The sequence below is a fragment of the Mytilus edulis genome, chromosome 12 (assembly GCF_963676685.1).
Source record: "Mytilus edulis chromosome 12, xbMytEdul2.2, whole genome shotgun sequence".
Lineage (NCBI taxonomy): Eukaryota > Metazoa > Mollusca > Bivalvia > Mytilida > Mytilidae > Mytilus > Mytilus edulis.
Genome location: NC_092355.1, coordinates 47,411,897 through 47,434,073, shown reverse-complemented (window position 1 = coordinate 47,434,073; position 22,177 = coordinate 47,411,897). Strand labels below are relative to the sequence as shown.

At 31.2% G+C, this 22,177-nt stretch overlaps 1 protein-coding gene across 1 annotated transcript; it reads right to left on the bottom strand.

The window, feature by feature from the left end:
- Nucleotides 1–1,115: 1,115 nt before the first annotated feature.
- On the bottom strand, nucleotides 1,116–21,200 carry LOC139498664 (cytochrome P450 2H1-like). Its single transcript, XM_071287164.1, has 8 exons — nucleotides 20,634–21,200; nucleotides 19,157–19,382; nucleotides 10,741–10,861; nucleotides 6,689–6,839; nucleotides 5,367–5,503; nucleotides 4,760–4,856; nucleotides 3,944–4,147; nucleotides 1,116–2,755 (listed from the first exon to the last, which is right to left on the bottom strand). Exons 1-8 carry the CDS (start codon nucleotides 21,010–21,012, stop codon nucleotides 2,574–2,576), a joined length of 1,497 nt encoding a protein of 498 aa, XP_071143265.1. The 5' UTR covers nucleotides 21,013–21,200; the 3' UTR covers nucleotides 1,116–2,573.
- Nucleotides 21,201–22,177: the final 977 nt, after the last annotated feature.

The following is a 22,177-nucleotide window of genomic DNA, read 5'->3' as shown; positions in this document are numbered from 1 at the left end:
CTTGCAAGCTGCAGTATGTTGGTGAAACAGAAACTACATTCAACATCAGACTTAACAATCACCGGTCGTTCTATACAAAAGGAAGAAACTGTCCAATTACGAGACACCTCTTAAGAACAGGACATACTTTTGATAATATCACCTTTCAAATAATTGAGGTAAATCAAAATTGGGACTCCGAAAGGAGAAAACAGAGAGAAAGGTTCTGGATGCATCAGCTACGTACTCTTGAACCTGATGGACTTAATGAGAGGGATGAAAAACAGTTCTACCCAAAACCAAAGGAATAAATCATGAATTTCATTCTATTTAACTAAACCAACTATTTGTTTAGATTTAAAAATTGTTATGTACAATAAACGGCAAAAATATCTTGTATATACCCCATCAATCAATATTTTAAACTTTTACACAAAAACGTCAAGCTACAAAGATATTTTTTTGTCATGCATCCGATTTCACCTAGATCGATGCACACGCCCGATGAAGCTAATTTGTTTAGCGAAATATTGCGTGAATAATATATAAAATATAACAACTAATTTTATAACACTCATTAGTGTGTTAAAGTTACATTCTTAGACACTTATATATATATATATACTAAAAATTGAACTCTGTGTCCACACTAGTAGAAATATAAATAAAATTAAATTTCAAAATGCTCTTAAAGTCCTTTTATTCTTTACATTTTTCTCAAACAGGTTTCACATCTTTGTGATAATCATGGATGAATGTAACTAACGGTAACGTAACGTCACGATACTAAGTTTGTAACAATGCATTAAAGGGACGTAACCCTTACAAAAGTAACGTCTTATCTGTTTAGGCTTGGTTTGCACTTTTGTATAAACATATTTTCTTTATTAATCCTCATTTCGTCGGTGAATTGGTCGTCACATTGGTAAAATGGGAAAACATTGTATTTGGGTGATTTGGTACTAGCGCATGAATCCAGGTGTTCACTTACGTTAATCATTCTAATTTCTTTATGTCGGATTTGTTGACGGTGAACAGTAAATCTTTTCCGTAAAGTGTTTCCTGTTTGTCCAATATAATCCTTTATACACCGATTACATCTGATGACATAAATTAAATTGCTCGATGCACACGGAAAAGAGTGTTTAATAGTGAAAATCTCTCCTGATTTATATATGATATACAGCAACAAACGACAACCACTGAACTACATATTATAACAGAATGTGGCAGGGTTTAATTAAGAATTGAATGTTTCTTTTTGTAACTTCATTGGGGTGTGAAAGCGTTTTATTGAGCAATGCAATTTCTTACGGAATATCACGTGATGTGCAGTTAACCAATCAGAATAAAGTATCATAATGAAACATACATCAAATGTAACTATAATGTTTTAATGCGTGAAAAATTATGTGCTTTATATGTGTTTATGGCTTTTATTTGTGTAATTTGTAGCACATGAATTCACTTCGTTGGACACATCTTTTGTTTAAACCTTAGATTCCCTTCCCAGCTTTGTCACATAGATTAACATATCTTACTCTTTTTACTTTGTTTTATTAGTTCTAAAGAAATTGGGGAATGAAGGAAAGTATAAAGTCCTTACTATTTTTGCTTCCCATCCCTTGTAAACAAAAAATCCCATCAAATACTTAACACACTTTCACTTTGGCATTGTAAATTTGAACCCCAAAGCTCAGTTATCACATACTTATGATAAAAAGAGGATGAATATTTGTTTTTCAAAGAAAAGAATCTTTCACTATATTTTATCAATTTACGCCATATAAATTTCATCTTATTACGTCATTCCATTTTTACTCTGGTGAGGTTTCCTCAAATATATATAAACAAGTAAGTTGTTTGATGGGATATTTGCTAACCATAAACATGGGATCTTTCGATTTCTGCAGTAAAGATTCCATGAAAGTTTCATGGAAGTCCATGCATTGGTTAGGAACGAAATATACAGAACTGATGAAAAACCCCTCCTTCATCAAATGCTTCCTACATGAGGGTGTTTTCACTTTTAAATAGTTGTTTAAAGCATATAAAACAAATGATGGTATATTCATGAATTAAACGTTTTCGTCATGTATTAAAATAATGCCATCCGTCCCCTCTTGTATCCTCACTGTTGTGAAAAGTAAAATTGATATGTTTGTGTTACTACTTTGAACACCTTGTACATGTTTAATTATCAAATAATGTTTTCTTATGATGATTTCTCTTGCTGTGTTTGATAAAACCGTAACCTTAATTGTTTTGTTTTTTTCTAATGGTATCCCAATTTCTGCATTGTGTATGACATTAAGCTGTTTGAATAATGATATATGGATAATGAATAATGTATTCATAATTAATCATAAAAATCAAATCTCATCGCTACATCAAATTAATAGAAAACAGTCTCATAAATTTAAGTTTACTGTGTTGGTAATTAAAAAAAAAACAGTCTCATAAAACATTCGGTTTACTGTCTTGGTAACACAAAAAAAGTCTTATAAAACATTCAGTTAACTGTCTTCGTAAAAACAGTCTTATAATACATATAGTTTTCTTTCGTGGTAAAACAGTCTTATAATAGATTCAGCTTATCTTGGTAGAAAACACATTTTAAATTTCCTTGGAGTCTGTGTTAATCCAGTCATGATCCCATCTATTGGTAACTCGTCATTCTCTTCAGCTTTAGACAGATCAAATCGTTGTAATATGGACACAAATATCAAGAAAAGTTCGGATTCAGCTAATTGCTTTCCTAAACAAACACGAGGACCTGCAAAAAGTAAATATATAAATATTATTTTCTATCCGCAAATATGGGAATTATTTTGTTCTAAAACATCAAATTATATTTGACAGTAGACAAAACAACAGACTTCAGAGTTAAAATACCTAAATATACCTTATGTTAATCCCATGTAGATATTTTGAACACGTTTAAAGTTTTGTGAAAAGTTTATACAAAGTTCATATCCTTTTTAAAATATTAGGTAGTAATATTATACTTTGATACAGTTGTAACTAATCCTAATCTAAACATAAAGACATATTGGTTTTTTTTTATTTATGCACAATGATGACTTACTGAACACACAGATTCAATTATCAAATAAGCAACACGAATTGTGCCACTAGTAGAGCAGGATCAATTCAGGAGCCTCCTCGTGGTGTTTTTAACTATGTTGCCACTCCATATATAAGGACTATTTACTTACCAGACAAAATATTTCAGAATAATTTGATTACTAGTATTTGAAAATGTAATTAACAATTAATGATTATGTGTTTGGCAAACTAAATGTGAATATGTGATTATTTGAAAACCCTCATAATGGGCTACATTCAGGAGTACATGGTTATTGCTATATCTGTAAGTCTTATGTTTACAGTTGTATTGTCTGTTGTTTGCTGTTTTGTCATTTTCGGGGTACTGAGTTGTCATTTGTCAATTAATGTTTATAATTGCACAGTTTTTACGTGTATACAATCATGAAAGATACAAGTTTTATAATTGGCTAAATTAAACACGCGTTTTGTGCAGGTCAGAGTCATCAATAGCACTTAAATCAAAACAATTGCAAGGCCAATTAATTTCAGCCGATTTCATTGAGTGTGTAGGGAATGTAAAATCATTTGTAAGCTTGCTTGTAAGCTGAACTGTTAAGTCATTATTAGGTCAGGTAGACAACCCTCTTTTAAGACAACACTAGTCTGATGTACAACCAATCTATATGTATCTACCAAGGAGAGTAGTACAACTTACCTAATAATTAATTCACGGTAGAGCTAACAAGCACGCTAACCAAGGAGTCTACCCTTCTCTACACACTCAATGCAATCGTCTGTAACGATTTGACAAGCACTGGTAAATAAGAAAAAATTATTTAAAAAAAAAATTTACGACATTGGCTATTTGTTGCACATAACAATACTGCTTTATGCTATACGTATGCGAACTTACCCATTGAAAAGGCAGAAAACGCATCTTTTTTAACAAATTTGTCATTATTTAAAAATCGCTCTGGTCTGAATACATCCGGTTCATCCCATACAGATGGATCATGATGTACGGACATCAAGTTAGGAAATATTACAGCATTCTTTGGAATTGTCATTCCATCTATTTCAATGTCTTCAACTGCAAGATGTGGTATGGCTAGAGGTACTGGAATTATAAAAACATTATTCTATACTTAATTTGATATAAAAGGAGATTAACATCAATAAGATAGCGACCCGAAGTTAAAAAAAGAAATGTATGAATATTTGTGCATTTTTATTCAATAATTACGTTCTGTATAGACATTATATCATTCCTAACTTTCCTCATTGACTTTTAATATTCGACGCCAATATGCATGCAAACGCATAGTGCTACTGCATTGATATGTTACCACAAAGTGTTCAACTACAAAACAAAATCATCTTTTCTTCTAGAGACTTTCCAAGATTAACACATACTTAACAACATATTAGTGGAGTTTCATTTTACAACTGCTTTTCTTATTGTCAATCATATGTTTATATAGCAAGTACCAATTCAACTTTTGCTGACATTCAAATTATTCTGTTTCAAATGAAATATCAAAATCAACAAAAGATGTCAAACTAATAATTTTTTATACTCAGCACAGCGACAGATCAAAAACTTGAAAGTATATACTTTATTCTCTTAAACTAACTAATAAAGGTACAGAGACAGAAACAAAATAATCAAATATAAGTATATTCGTTAATATTTCAATTTAATAACATGTTTACTAGTATCTGTAAATACCTATAGTTGCTATTCTCTGTACTTCTTGTATGGTGGCCATAACATAAGGTAAGTTATCTTTGTCTTTGCCCACTGGGTCTCTATCTTCACCAACTACCTAAATTTAACAAATGAAACAACTTGATAACTTTGAAAAAAATCATACAGGCAGATTGTGTCTCGCTCCAATATCAATCCCTATTGCAGCTATCGATATTATAGAAATCAATAATAAATATAAATCAGAATAAGCATTTACCTGATAATGTACATTGATGGTAAAACAAAATCACAATATAAAAAAGCAAAACTAAAAGTAAAACTGAACACAACACAACCAAAAACATGCAGATGATTGAGCAGTTCTGATGCATCATATCTATCGAGTTGCACGTGTTACATTTTGATGGTAAGACAAATTACGAGATATTGATTTAAATAATTGTGACCTAGAGTAGACGTTCATAAAAGAGGAGAAACTTCTTAGTGCCATTCGCAATATATTTGTATTGGGTGTAATATGGATGTTTATACCTTAGTCCTGGTATCTTACAAAGCCAGTTTCGACAAAAAAAAATGTAATAATAGCTCCTTTTTCATATTGTATTAAAGTTTAAGCATACAATACCTCCAAAATTTGATCTCTGCATTTTTTCTGTACATCTGGGTATTTTATCATATAGAGCATGGTCCATTGTAATGACACAGATGTTGTATCAGTGCCAGCAATATACAGATCAGCTATAGTGAGAAACAGGTGGTTCTCTGACATAAAAAAAAAAAGATGAATAGTGCAACACATTCTTTTGATTAAAAGGTGCTTTAAAAATTAGGCATTGTTAATTATAAAAACCAATAAGCACAGTTATCTAAGCAATAATATACAATTATCTCAATTCGAATGCAATATTTTAAAATAAATTCTTTAGTTGTTAACATTATCATATAAACAGGATTTTTTGCTAGCCATTCAACCACAAACAATCCATCATTTGTTTCTTAAAACATTGTAAAATGTCCTGTACCAAATCAGGGGTGTGGCAGTTTGTAACACGGATTTATTTTCTCTCAATCGATTTACAACGTTTGAAAACAGTATAATACTGTTGCCTTTATTCAATTAGTATTTTGAATTGAAAAAAAAACGCAAAAAATGAAAAAAAATCACAGAGTTGTAACATCGTCATAGGCATCTAAACCATATGACATCATAGCTATAGACTCCCTATTTCAAACATGATAACTAGCTGTATTTGTACTCTTAGTCCGCTTCTGAATAGATTGAATATTATAAAAAAAAGTTCTATGCAAAAAATGTGACGTATTTGTTTATTAAAAAAAAAATACATATCAAAAATCAAAATCGGAATTCAAAATCATGGTGGTTTCTTTTATTCAAGGACCGATAGAACGTAAAATCTAACCGTTCAAAATATTGTCAGTGTATAACGTTTATTGTCCAGAGACTAAGCCGCAATACATATATATCTAATGAAACTTAAATAGGAATCTACTATCGTAGCACATAGAGATGCACAAATACGCTGAAATAGATCTAAAAAGAATAGCAAAATACGTTTACGTTTAACTTAGCATGAGGTTCTTATTATTTTCTATGTTTATCGAAAAAGATTTGAGAAAAGAATGTGACAAGCAATTTCAGTACCAAACCATTGATAATTGAGTTGTTACTACATTCAGAGACTAACAGTCTATGGATAGGGTATCGGCTCAGAAATATAAAATTAATGAAACCTTCATAGATTTTGAGTGATTTGATTCGGGATGTGTAAAAATATAATGTTCCAAAAACAAATACGGCTCACATCTACAAGGACTTAAGAAATTATATTGTACCATTCACGATAGGTTACGTCACATAAACTTATAGGCAAAAAACCTGTTATTGTATCTGGATGTGTTTGGATATGGACACAAATACTAGCTTACCTGATATTTTGCTGTTAGACTTTCTTTCCTGTTGAAGGTAAAGATCCAAAAAGTGTCGAACATTGTTTGGATCAAACGATCGTCGTTCCTCGTCTATTCTGGAACGAACATAATCTTGAACTTCTTTGCGATTCTTTATGATCAAGGGAATCTGTGGAAAATAACAAAACAGGGTCTAAATATATGTGAATTAAACTGATATAGTAATGAATATCAATATTTTTTAATATTACAGAATTAGATTCAGCATATACAATTATTAATGTATTGTCCAGTGTTTTAAATGCAGTTGTTTTCCTTTGGTCAATTTAAAGCGTCTCATAACTGACGAAAAAAATTACAACTCTTTGAAAAGTATTCATCGTTTCACAACAGCCTATTTTACCTCTAAACAGGTTAGAATACCAAAGGGATTATCAAACACATAAGTCGATCACCAACTGGCAATCCGATGGCAAAAAAACAAAATAACGACCAAAAGATAAACAACAAAACACAACACACAAAACTGAAGACTGATCAATATGAACCCCACCAAAACATGTGAGGGGTCTCTACTTAATAATGTAGTAATAACTTCTAGATAGTTCTATCAATATAAAACGTGTGTTGACATTAAAAGATACAACTAGAAAATGAAAAAAAAAAAAATAGAAACGGATTTTTCGGGGTATCACTATTTGCAGAAACGATTTTATTAAAGAAATGGTATTTGTTTGATAGCTGTTGTGGCAACCCCTAACACCAACTTAATATATTTCAAGGTAGTAGGGTAGATTATGAATCAATAAAACGTGATTTTGTTTTTCTGTAAATGTTTTGCAATTTTCTTGATTGACTTTATTCAAGAAACAACAGTGAAAATAATCTATGCTCCAAGGCAGATGATTCTTTACCACATACGGACCTATATATAAAAAAGAGAAATAAACAAATGGGCAGATTAATTGAAGCTCAACCTTGTATGACACGGATGTAACCCTACTTTATTTTATTACTAAAATCACGAAATAAATCAGCTTAAAACCATGTCAACCAAAGGTAGCATATATGCTTAAAAAATGACTGCTGATTTTACTGATGTTTCAAACCAGCTAGCTTTCCACCCAAAGGCATGGATACAGTAATATAAAGAAATAATTTTAGTACCATAAGTATAACTTTATTAGACATACTAAAAATAAAACTATGCATCTACTGCATTTTTTGGTTAATCTGAATACGGACTAATAGCAACCAAAAGTTGAGAAAGCCAAAGGAACCTGCAATTGTTTAGACCAATTTATAAAATCTGGTTTGCATTATGGGAACGACACCTGTTCTTGGAAGCTATTATGCGTCAAGAAGACATTTTGAAGGAAGATGATAATCAAAAGACGCCTAATAGAGGTTTCCAGATTTGCTACGTATCAGGTACGGTTGGTACGTAACACAACCGTTGGTGTTGTTTGGGAGGTTTCATTTAATGCATGAGATTATTGTATGTATCATGATGAAAATAAAGAAACAAAATTGCATATCAGTGATAAAAACCTTAATCTTTTATTTTATAACGATTTCTCTGCTTCTAGAAAACCTTGCACGTGATTTTATACGATAAAATTTATTTTGTGCACAAGAGAATGAATCAAACAGTCCTTACTGGACTGAGTTGCCTCGACCTTTATATTCTAAAAATAGATTTGCGTTTTTGTATGGCTATGTTTATATTGAGAAAAGGATCAGAATAAAGAATGTTTTCTAATACTCAAATATAAATTGGAATAATTAGAAATTACTTATTAATAATATCTTACTTGTACCTTACTGGTGTCGTTAATGACTAGATAGACGGATCCAGGAGGAGGGGACTTGGCCCCCCCCCCTTTCGTGGCAAAAATTTGGTTGATTATATAGGGAATCACTGAATGCATGCATGGAGCGCCCCCCTTTTATGAAAAGTTCTAGATGCGTCACTAAACTAGTACACGTGCTTATGGCAAAAATGAGTTCAAAATTGTGTTGATTTCTCATTAAAATATTTTTTTATTAATTAAACTATCTTTTCCCGATCATTGGAGCAAAATTTTTATATAAAACGCAACACACATTGTAAAACCATCGATCTATCTTTTTCCTTATATTTTGTCACTGAACTTTTTAATAAAATTGTTGATTATATTAATTACTTAAAGAATAAATATAAATTTTATGACACTAACGAAAACCATTTTTTGAGTCGAAATATTTATCATCACGATGTTACTTCATCGTGATCGCTTATTATTATCATTATGTCACTAGATATTGTTATTACATTAATATTTGTAAATATTGTCGCGAGTAAAATTGTGTATTGCATATGCCTGGGAGTAGTATAATATAATCTACGAGGAGTAATGTTAAACCAATATCCATCCATTAATCCTTTTGTCGTACAGCATTGCCAAAAAAACTTCATACAACACAGCGCATTTTGTTAACTGATAACGGCAAAAACTTGACGCTCTATTTACACTTAGTCTATTTGCAATATGAATATGTCTTTCTAACTCTTCGTAATGTTGTACGGAAAATACTATGTTGCTATATAATGTCTTTTCCACCATTGAAAACTGATTAATGGACTCAAAATTAAGGATTATTTTCATCGGTTGGTAAAGGTTTCTATGTAATTTGTTCAGGTTTATATGTACTAGTATCATGAATACGATACTACTTAAAATAGATAGCTTCAGTTTTTCTGAGTTTTCTCTCTCGGCTAACTGCGAAAAAGATATATGAACAGTTGTGTTGTTTCTAAAATTTATATAGCATATTGATTTTATGAGGGGTTTTTTTTATAAAGAAAAACTTTAAGCCCGAGGGTAAAGATAATTGTCCAAACAGGAAGGATGTCAAGTAAATACGATATCAGCCATATCTTTATGCATAATTGTTCAAATTGAAGATGTAAACGACCTTGTATTTTTTATAATTTCTTTCCGGACGTCTGATTTTTTTTAATCTTTATTTAATTCTTCAACATATATATATACAACAGATATATTACATATAACACAAAATTATCACAAGGCAATGTTATTTAAAAGTATAATGACAGAGATAATCAGTACAATAATTAGAAAATCAAACGTTTTGACACCTTCGGTTTTTTGAAACAGAGTATTAATTTATATAAAGTATGTCTCCCTGGGCTTTTTTATTATCTTGATTCAATATCCATTGACATAGGTTTTAGACCTCACGCGTTCAGATGGTTTTGTATTAGTTTTGTCATTTTTCTTTTGTTATTAAGGTCAATTTATTTTGTTCAAATTCATTTTATTTGATCGTGTTTTCTAAAAACTAACCAAAATGAATACAAAACTTTAACATTTTACAATGATACATAAAGTAATTACAAACAAAATTTATAAAGTTTTAAATTTGTTTTGTAATTTAGCTTCTTTGTATCTATGTAGTTTCACGGGGAAATAACTCTTAACTATAAACCTTTCGTATCAACGGTTACTTTCAACGGTTGCTTGAAAGCATAATCGAGTGCACACACTATTGTTGCCTACGAATACAAGAAGAAACCACATGAAATTAGTCCCAAATTACAGCTAAAAATTCTCAAAACAGTTCTGCATATGATTCCTAAAACATGTGTTGATATAAAGTGTATGCATCAATAATTTTCAAAAGTTAAATGACGGCTCCCACTTCGTACTACGGTTGGTACGGTCGCAAATCTGGAAACCTCTAATAAAGGTGCGTCTCAACCGTTTTTTTAGATATATATTCATTAGTAACTCTCCATTTTACAATATGAAGTGCCAAAGACATACGTTAGAACTTGTGTTTTTCCAGATATATCACCCGCATTCATTAGGAAAGCTGCATTCCAAAACCCGGAGAACCATAACATACGTTAGTACTTAATACATATATGATGAACTGGGATATAGATAGCTTCATAGCGTAACTAACGAAGACGAAAGTTGGATTTCTCATAAGCACATAACCTTAGACATACTCTGTCGGTAACAATAATATACCATACAAGTTATGCTCAAATGTTGTCTTACCTTACTAAATGGATTTAGATAAAAAGGTAAAGGTATCATATTTTCCGCTGCTGCATTATTTTTAAATAGATAATCTATATTTCCAAGTAGACGGTTAAAAACAGGATCGTCAAAATCAAATCTGCAACGAGAAAGAATGCATACATATAAATATTAGTAATTATGTAAGCTGAGATATATTTTTATAATGTAAACACGCATTTGATACCAAACCTTTCTGAATTAAATGATGTTCAGAGATCCTGCATATCAAGTAGAGATTTCAATATGATAAGCAAAATTGTGTTCAATTAAGAACCGGGGATGCACCTTCCGTCTTAATTGTTTTTTAAATGTCACTCAAGATGTTCGATGAAGTTGAGTTGATAAAATAGTCAAGAAGACATATACTCTATTTAGAGAAGCTATGTCGCCTGAATGTGGTATGGTCGTGGTAAGAGCGTGCTGTAATCGCAGAACAAGCATTGTAAGATTGTGTTGCAATCGGATGAATCGTTGTATTGTCGTAGTGAGAACGTGATGAGTGTAGTGGCATCGTGATAACCGTAGTGAGTTCGCAGAATAAGCGTGATTAGAACGTGGTATAATCATAGTAGGATCGTTGTAGAAGCGTAATGATGCGTAGTAGCAACGTGATTAAAACGAAAGATTACATTTTCATGCTTCTCATACTGCGAGGTCACCGCAATCTGTATTTATTTGAATCGCGATGAGCGTGGTGCGATCGTGGTCTAGTGTGACTGGGGCTTAAGAATAGCCCTGTCGCAAGAACGTGGTATGATCTTAGTTTGATCTTATTAACGCGTAAAGAGGACGTAGTACTGATTAGTAGCTTAGCATTCCAAAAAAAAACTAAAATTTACATTTTCATGTCACTCATACCGCGACCTCACCAGGATCTGAATTTATTTTATATCGCAGTGAGCGTAGTGCGATCGTGATATAATATGACGGGGGTTTACAAATCAATCCAATTGTGTGTGTATTCGATATGACCGGATAAAACTTTTAAAATAAGGCTTCAAAGGTGATTGACATTTACTATGATACATATAAAGTGACCGTTATTAAGTGACTTACTTTATGTATTGCATTTACCAATGAATTTAATCAACTATTGACAAATTTCATTTAAAGTTTGCCTGACTGTAATTATTCGTAAATCGTTCGTTTTAACCAAATTTAAGTAAAATTGAATTTCTTTCCTTGCAATTCCTATTTATCAATCAAATAATGTTTTCCAATAGACTTTAGTGAATACTCAAACATTGACAACACTCCTTCGCAAGCCATTTCAGGACAGTTATTTTTAAATATGCCGTCTGGCGATTTTGGTAATGAGACTTAATTGCACATCTTGTCATGCTTGCAAGTTTTGATAAAGTCACAGTTTCTCTTCTGTAGTAGAGAATAAATAAGAAGTAGTGGATTCGTAAACGATAATCAACGAGCGACTTTAGTCGCGAGTTGATTATGGTTTTCGAATCCACTACTTCTTATCAATTCTCTAGCTTAACCCATTTCTAGTAAAAAGACTATCTGTTTCATGATCTGACCATGAATCAACGGAATTTCATGAAAATAATTTCGTATTTTGTCTTTTTTATCCTCTAATAGATGGAAATGACTAGATCCATACGGTTCACATTTATATTTAACTTTATTCAAGTTCAATTCAACTTAAATGTGTTGTTATCTCCCCTTTTTATTACCAGATTTTATATATGTAAATAATTATTTCATTCAATTTTAAATCATTACAAATAATTTAAAAAGATTAGATCTTAGTATTTATAATTCATTCAAAAAGACATATAATTAATAGATGGAATTTTTAAAATCTTTTTTTTTTTTAAAGTTAAATAAATGTAATTACCAATATTTAAAAACCTTCAATATACGCATATATAGGATTTAGCAACCTAATATACAAGTCAATGTCGTTTATATCTCCCATGTGGTTGAAATTACAACACACATACAAAATGACTATAAACATTTTATATGTAAATGAAGTGTAAATTTCACCCTAACACCACTTCACTAGACACCATTTGGTGACAATAGATACAATGCTAGGTCTTAATTGAAAAATTGTATATAACTTTTGTGTAAACTGGTTCCCTTTCATTATGTTTTGATTATTTTAACGTTATTACATTTGGCCTCCATCGTCAATCAGTTCATGAACTAGTATTAATTGTGGTACGCATTTTGAAACCTAAGCATAGTGACTGTTGCAATTGCTACAAATGTACAATATATAATTGTGTCAAGGGGAGGGAAACAACATGGCGGAGTGAGTAGGTCGGTATGCAAGAGCTCCCGCAAAATTTCGACTGAATTGATTGAAAAACATGAATTTGAAACGAATTTTGTTTTCGAAAGTGATATATACTGATCATTTAATATGCATCTTGATCTAAATGGGCAAAAGAGAACAAGGAGCACTGGTAGCCAAACAGGTTTTACACCTCCAAACAAAACAAAATCAAATATGGCGTCGCCCTTTCAACAACAACAACAAAGTTTTTCTCAAGTACTGAACCAAGCTCATGACACTCTGCATACTAGCACACCTCATAATTTATCTAACAGAAGTGTGCCCATTCCACCACAATATCAACATAATCCTATGAACCAGACGTTTGAATGTACAAGTATACCAACAGACATTACATATCCTGCATATCACAATCCACAACCTCCGTTTGCATCCCAACCATTTCCTGTCTCAAGTGATAGTGTACGTACCCATATAACTATGGAAATGTTGTTTTCGTCAATAAATGTGATGAACCAAAGATTTGAAAGGTTTGATTTGGAATTTACTAACCGCTTCTCTCAACTTGACAAAAAATTAGATGAACGTTTCGGAGCAATAGATCAAAATTTAACAGGGATGAGGCAAGAGATAGATGAAATTAAGGAGACACAGAAAATGCATGATGACATTTTAAAAACTGAAGAAAAACATCATCACGAAATTTCTGATAGAATGCGAGTGGTAGAAAACTATACACAAGATATAGAAATTGATTCAAACAATGTCAGGGAAGATTTCTTAAAACTTCAGAGTCACTCTATGAAGTATAACCTTATTTTTGGCGGAATTCAACAGACCCTTGATGATGATCACGAAGACACAGAAGCAGTGATTAAAAACTTTATAGAAAAAGAACTGGAAATCCCAAATGCAGATGCTATTCAATTTCAAAACGTGCACAGACTAAGAAAACGTCGTGATGGAAAACCTCGCAATATTATCGCTAGATTTACAAATTACCGTGACCACGAACGTGTACGTAAATCTGTGCCCAATAAACTTAAAACAAAACCACAATTCTCAGTGAACCAACAGTATCCAACCGAAATTAGCAATCGCCGTAAAGCGTTGATCCCTAAACTTAAAGAACTCCAGCGCCGAGGTACAAAAGCTTCCTTAATTTACGACCAAATAATGGTAGACGGACAACCTTATAATCCATCCCGTGACGAGCCTCCTAATCCAATACACAACGGTAGAGGAAATTACAGTTAGGACAACACATCAGACAATCATGGACCTTTAAATTGGACAGTTGACAATTTAAAATTTACCTATCTTAACGTTTGTGGTATTAATTCTAAATTGCTGAATCCAGATTTTGCTACATTAATAAAGAGTTATGACATTCTTATATTTACTGAAACTAAAACTGATGATCTAGATGACTTGAAATTACCACACGATTATACTTTTTATGCAAAACAGAAAAAAATGTAAAAAGAAATCAGGTGGTATTGTTGTTGTTTATAGAAAACACCTGTCGAAATTTTTAAATTTTATAAATTCTGAATCTGAATTTGTTCAGTGGGTAGAAATTTCAAAGAATTTATCAAACTTGCGAGAAAACATTTTGCTAGGTTGTATTTATATACCCCCCGAAAATACACGATATACTTCTGAAGAGTCGTTTTTGGAAATTGAAGATGAATTAATTAAATACTCAACTGATACAAAAAATATTGTATTAATTGGTGATGTTAACGCCAGAACTTCTACTGTCTCAGATTACATTATTCCTGACGAAAACTTATTAGAAATTTTAGATGTCAATGATTTTTATGATAATGATGATAATATTTTTTCATACCTTCATCTTAAAGATAAAGATATCCCTCTTGAGAGGTGTAGTAAAGATCGTGGTAGAGTAAATAAATATGGTAATATGTTAATAGAACTTTGTAAAAGAAGTGGTATATATATTTGTAATGGCAGATTATTTGCTGATAAACATATTGGTTGTACAACTTGTAAAGATGCAAGTTTAGTAGATTATTTAATTATGTCTCCATGTATGTTTGATATAACATCAGATTTCGGTATTGTTGATTTTAATCCTATGTTTTCTGATGTTCACAATAGATTACATTTTTCATTTTCGTTTCCCTCGAGCAATTCATTAAACAATTCGCATAATCATACAATAAACAGTAATACTTACATCAGGTGGGACAGTACAAAAACAGACGATTTCACTCAGGTGTTGACAAACGATACAGGTAGCTCATTACAACAGTTAAATGATATTTTGAATAGTATTGAAATTGACACAGCCACCAGTGAAAGTGTTAACGGTCTAGTAAATGACCTAGGTCGTGTACTTTTAGACACGGCTGAGACTGTATTTGGTAAATCAAAAAAGAAACTACACAACCCCGACCATGAAAATAAACCATGGTTCAATAAAGAATGTCGAATCAAACGAGATGCATTTCATAAAAGCAAAAGTACATACAATAAAGCAAAATCAGATGCAAACAAAACCGTATTAAATCACACAGCTCGAGAATATAAAAAAATTCTACAAGTTAATTATCACAAATATAAAGACAAATGTTCAAATGAGCTGAGAACATTGTCAAAGCATGACACCAAAGGATTTTGGAAAACACTAAAAAAAATGTCTTACACTAAAAAAGAATCTCCACCAATAGATATAAATACATTTTACGATTATTTTAAGGTTTTAAACGCGGGCGAAGAAGATGATATACATGCACCCGATCTTGACATTAATCAGATATCTAGTAACCCCATTTATGATGAAATATTGAATGGAAGTATTACTGAACTGGAAGTCTTGGAAGCCATGAAAAATTTAAAAAATAACAAGGCACCTGGTTCTGATAAAATACTTAATGAATTTTTGAAAAATTCACCACCTTTTTTTATGTCATTGTATTGTAAATTATTTAATATTGTATTAGATACTGGAATTATTCCAGACTCTTGGACAAATGGCATTATTAAACCTGTGTTCAAAAATAAAGGCAATCCTACAGATCCTGATAATTTTAGAGCTATTACTCTTATCAGCTGTTTGGGAAAATTATTCACTTCTATTATTAATACTAGACTAAATTTTTTTGCGAATGAAATTTCGCTTATATCAGAAAATCAAGCTGGTTTTAGAAAAGGATATGCAACAACAGATAATATTTTTGTGTTACATGCACTTGTAGAATTATATTTTTCATTTGGAAAAAAACTTTTTTGTACATTTATTGACTTTAGAAAAGCTTTTGACACTGTTTTAAGAACTGGATTATGGCAAAAACTACATCTTAGTGAAATCAAGGGGAAATGTTTCAAAGTTATCTTTAATATGTATCAAGGTATTAAATCTTGTGTTCAATATAATGGTGAACAATCAGAATTTTTTCCATGTCTGATTGGTGTTAGGCAAGGGGAAAACTTGTCTCCTTTTTTATTTTCTACTTTCTTGAACGATTTGGAACAATATTTTAGAAATTTAGATGGTATTCCTTTAGAACTTTTAAAGGAAAAATTTGAAAACGAACTTCATATATTTTTTGAATTGTTCGTAATTCTGTATGCTGATGATACAGTAATCTTTTCAGAAACTAAAGAAGGCTTGCAACATTCCTTAGATATTTTCCAGTTGTACTGTGAAAATTGGAAATTGAAGGTGAATGTTAAGAAAACCAAAGTTATGGTATTTAGCAAGAGGAAACCTAAAGAAAATCTGAAATTTACACTGCAGAATGATTTACTTGAAATTGTTGATACATATTCGTATTTGGGTGTAATTTTTAAATATAATGGTACATTTTTTGATACCAAGAAGAAACTTGTAGATCAAGCCCAAAAGGCACTGTTTTATATTTACAAAATCATACGGAATGAATCTTTACCAATTGATCTACAATTTAAACTCTTTGATTCTATGATAGAACCTATCTTACTGTATGGTTCTGAAGTTTGGGGCTTTGAAAACCTGAAAATTATCGAAAAAACTCACTTAAAATTCTGCAAAAGGGCGCTGAAAGTTAGAAACACTACGCCTAATTTTATGGTGTACGGAGAATTGGGTAGATTTCCTCTTGAAATAAAGGTGAAAATTAGAATGATTATATATTGGTGTAAAATTGTAAATAATGAATCAAAACTATGCAGTTTATTGTATAGACTGATGCTTGGTTTAAGGCCTAAATCTAAATACACCTTTAAATGGGTAAATTGTATAGAAGCAATATTAAACGATACTGGCATTGGATATATTTTTGCCAATCAAATAGGCTACTGTGATAAAATGTACTTAAAACAGATACTTTGTGATCAATTTGTACAACAGTGGTTTAGTAATATTGAAAATTCATCACGAGGTCAATTCTACTCAATATTTAAAAAAGATTTTACTTTAGAAACATATCTGCTAAAACTTCCCGAATATTGCAGGCTTTGGATCACACACTTTAGGTGTTCAAATCTGCGTCTGCCTATAGAAACAGGCAGATGGCAAAATATCCCGAGGCATGATAGAATATGTACTTTGTGTAAGAGTAATATTGGTGATGAATTTCATTTGCTATTTAAGTGTACTTATCAAAATATTGTTGTATTAAGGGAAAAGTTTCTGCCAAGCTATTACACAGTGAACCCTAATTATAAAAAAATGGAAGGTCTTCTTTCAATATGTAATGTACAACTGTATAAACGTCTTTCTGTATTTATCAAAAACATTGCAAATATGTTCTGAAAATGTTAAAAAAAACATGTTGTATGTTATTGTTATATCTTTATACTATGTCATTGATACCACATAATTACTTCGTCATGTTTATATAATGCTATTATGTATGACCTCATGTTACACATGTATCTGTGTCTGAGTGTTCAAATAAAATCTTGAATCTTGTAAGTTGTTAATAGCCGTGATCGTCTAGTCAATGGTACCGAAAGAAATAACTGTGATATTAACAGTGCCAAGTTCAAGTCTAGTAACCGGAATGATTTTTTTTTTGTAATGTTTTTCTCTACCAAAATATTGTTTTTAATCTTAGAGGTATCTATCATTCATTTTTACTATACAGTTGACGATTTTGTTTCTGGTTTTACCGTCAAAGACGAGGTTTTACAGTCGTAGCTTATCACACTTTATTCACATAAGAGTCAGTTAAATGTTGATGTATATTTGGACTATTTATAATCAAACAAAGAAAACCAAGTGATTATAGTATGATAATATTATAATCCTAAAACCAAAAGTAAGCATTTGCTATGATGAAAAGGGAAAGGCCTTGTGCGTTTAAAGTGATAAGTGTAATATGTACATGGATGTTTATTTTATCAAGTAATTGTACTAATAAGTAATATTTACAACTCCTTGATTTTATTTTGTTTATTTATATTTTATTAGATAACAAAAAGACAGAAATGCAGTTTATTGACATGCATTGCAAATATACTCTTTAAGAGTGATATTTAAATAATAATTTATATCAGCACTCGTGGTCTAGTGGTATCATGCATAGACTACAGACTTTACTGTCGAAAATACTCGAGTTCGAACCTTTCATTAGTCACTCATTTTTAAGAGGATAACATATCGTAAGTTAAAAGTTTAAAGTTATGATATAAGTTATCTTAAGTTAACATGATGGTCAGTGGAATCTAGAAAAATAATCCACTGTTAGAACATTAGACTGACGTCAGAGAAATTAAATACATATATATATATTATTTTGATACATGATCTTAAATGTGGTCAGAAGACATCAAATGATTACTAAAATAGCTCAGATTTTCAATAACTGAACCTGCAAATAAATAACCGAATCACATTTTATTTATGCGTACCTTGATCCATATATATTATTTTGATACATGATCTTAAATTTGGTCAGAAGACATCAAATGATTACTAAAATAGCTCAGATTTTCAATAACTGAACCTGCAAATAAATAACCGAATCACATTTTATTTATGCGTACCTTGATCCATATATATTATTTTGATACATGATCTTAAATTTGGTCAGAAGACATCAAATGATTACTAAAATAGCTCAGATTTTCAATAACTGAACCTGCAAATAAATAACCGAATCACATTTTATTTATGCGTACCTTGATCCAAAAATTATGCTCGATATTACATTCGACGTTGCCTTTGAAAATACTTTACTGACATCAAAAGGCTTTTTATTTTGCCTTGAAAACAGTTCCACTAGAAATCGTGCTTCTTCCTGTATTTTCTCTTCTAATGATTTTTTACCAACTCCTAAGTCTTTGAGTGCGACCATACTAAATCTTCGTAGGTCCACCCACTCCTTTCCATTACTCAGAATAAGTCCTATTAAACATTGAAATAAAAAAAACTAGGTTTAATGATTATTAATAATAGGAATTTAAGTTTTTTTTTCTATCAAGGTCTTAAGCCAGGGTATATTCAATTTTTCAGTTTACACTCAGTATAGAGAACTTAAGCTCTGACGTATAATATAAATGTTGTGAGTTCTTCAGTCGTGTGAATTTCCAAAGCATAAGAAATGTGTACAATTTTAAATGGCATTTAACTAAACGTTTTTAAAGTGCTGCGGCTACGTGGGAGCAAGACAACTTGCCTATCACATAACAATTTTCTAATCATCATATTAAACGAGGTTTCATGCTTTAATCTTTGTTGTAATACTATTCAAAAAAGACTTTACGTTGATTTTATTTAGAATTGAACCCAAAGTTAATTTTGATATGCTCCATCGAAATAAATCAAGAACAATATACTGTTAATCAAGACTTACATTTTGTATGCCCTTAAAATTCATGAAAAAAAGATGTTCTCGTACCTTACGAATCTATTATGATATGCATAACACTTTTGGAAAATAAAGCAACATAAAACAATTGTGCATCAAGACCAAATTGTAATTTACTAGCCTGTATCTTCTCTAATTAAGGTCGATGCTATATGAATTTCTTTAACAACACCTAAAACTGATGTTTTACTTAGCTTTAACCCCTTTTTACATACAATCAATAACTTAATATGATAACTGTTTTATCGTTATTTTTAGAGTATATATCGTTGCATTGACGCAATGCTATAGTAGCCTGTATATAATAGGCCTCCATTTGACCTTGGTTATCCTAGTCATTGGATATCTGGTTATAAAGTTTACCAAACTTCTCTTTGTGTGTTTTGTAAAATGTTGATATATAACGGGAGCATACTTATCAATGCCCTTTAGCCATGTTTGCAAATTGGTTTGTTGTTCATAACATTACATAGATTTAATTTGGTTTATCTTTTGGCTTTTTTGGAATTTACGCTAGTGCAGAAAGATATGTCAGTGCGTTTTTTCGCCATAATATAGAAACTTCATAAAAAAAAATGGAGAGAAGAGCAGGACTTAATTATCTTATTTATATATTTCGGACTATGGCGTGTCGTCCATTTCGCTGAAATGGTATATATATTGTTGTTTAATGGCCATCTGATGCCTTCCTCCGGATACGTAGAAAACCTGTGGCTGTTTCTTACTCTTTAAAAACTTCAACGTTTCCATTCTCTATTCTATAACATTTTATCTATATTAATTCTTACCTGGTTCTTTTGGAAACAGTTTCTTTGCAACAGCTGAATTTGATGGTCGAAATTTTGTCTTGTCAGCATTCAGGACCAACACTTTATGGACCTTATCGTATCCAAAGACAGAAACCCGCGTAAAGTTTCCAAAACTGACACCCACTAAATCTCCGTATTTCTCCCGAAGTTTTAAAAATTGTTCACTTCTGTTCTGAGAATTTTGAAAGAAAGAAGCTACCAATGTAGGCAAATTACCGACAATTGGCCACGGAGTAGGTCCAGGGATATTAATAGGAGTGCGGGTCACATTGTTCCACAAAATGTAAGCAACGAGAAGTGTAATCAAAAATGTTAAAATAACAAATATATCAACGGATTGTAAAATGTGACTTATCATTGCAAGAATTAACGATTAAACAGTGTAAATTGTAAACTATGATCTACTTTAAGAATTCCACTATCCTCAGAATATCGGGTTATTTATGTACGAATTATCCTACAAAACTAAGCTGATGAATTTGGTAATATTATTAATAAGTTTAAAACCCTGTGTGAAGAACACATCGATGTATATCCACTAACTTATGATAAATGTCTGTTTTACACTCGATACTTATACATTTATTAAAAGTCGTTCTACATTTTCAACTTGTATTTTATTGTTGCGTTATATGTATTTATCATAATATCTAGCACGTTCTACATTTTAAACTCTGCCAGTTTATCATTTTTAAAGTGTTAACTTAATGTCCTCGGGCCAAAAGAATACAACATCATTGGGTTTTATATATATACTATAGCGTGCGTACTATAAATGTTGCGACGACTATTTAACCTTAGGCTTACGATATGAATCAATCCATTTCCAATGCGTGATGATAATCGTCAGCAAATATAATTATTGCACCATGATACATGTAACGTAATTAATCCATGTCTTTATAATTTTTTTCTAGCTGTCAGTAACTTGTATTTTATTGTTGCGCTATGTGTATTTATTATAATATCTAGCACGTTCTACATTTTAAACTCTGCCAGTTTAATGGACGTCAAGTTGGTTACTTATTCCCTATTCCCTATTCGTTACCTATTCCCTATTCCCTATTCGTTACCTATTCGTTACCTATTTCCTATTCCATATTCGTTACCTATTCGTTACCTATTCTCTATTCCCTATTCGTTACCTATTCGTTACCTATTCCTTATTCCCTATTCGTTACCTATTCGTTACCTATTCCCTATTCCCTATTCGTTACCTATTCATTACTTATTCCCTATTCCTTATTCGTTACTTATTCGATTTTTAATATCCTTCCCCCTTTTTAATTGTTTATACTCTTATATCTGGTAATAGTTCTAAATTTGTTGAGGTAAAATGATCTTTTTATGACTTATTTATATGTGTTTGTGCTAAACCGATCCTTTTACTTTATGTTCGATACTCATTTGTTCCTTATTTGATTTTTATACGTTCTACCTTTTAACTGCTTTATGTCCGTATGTTTGAAGATGGATCTTGGTTCGAAGGGATGAAATCACCGTGTTAGCGCTTGCATAAAAAA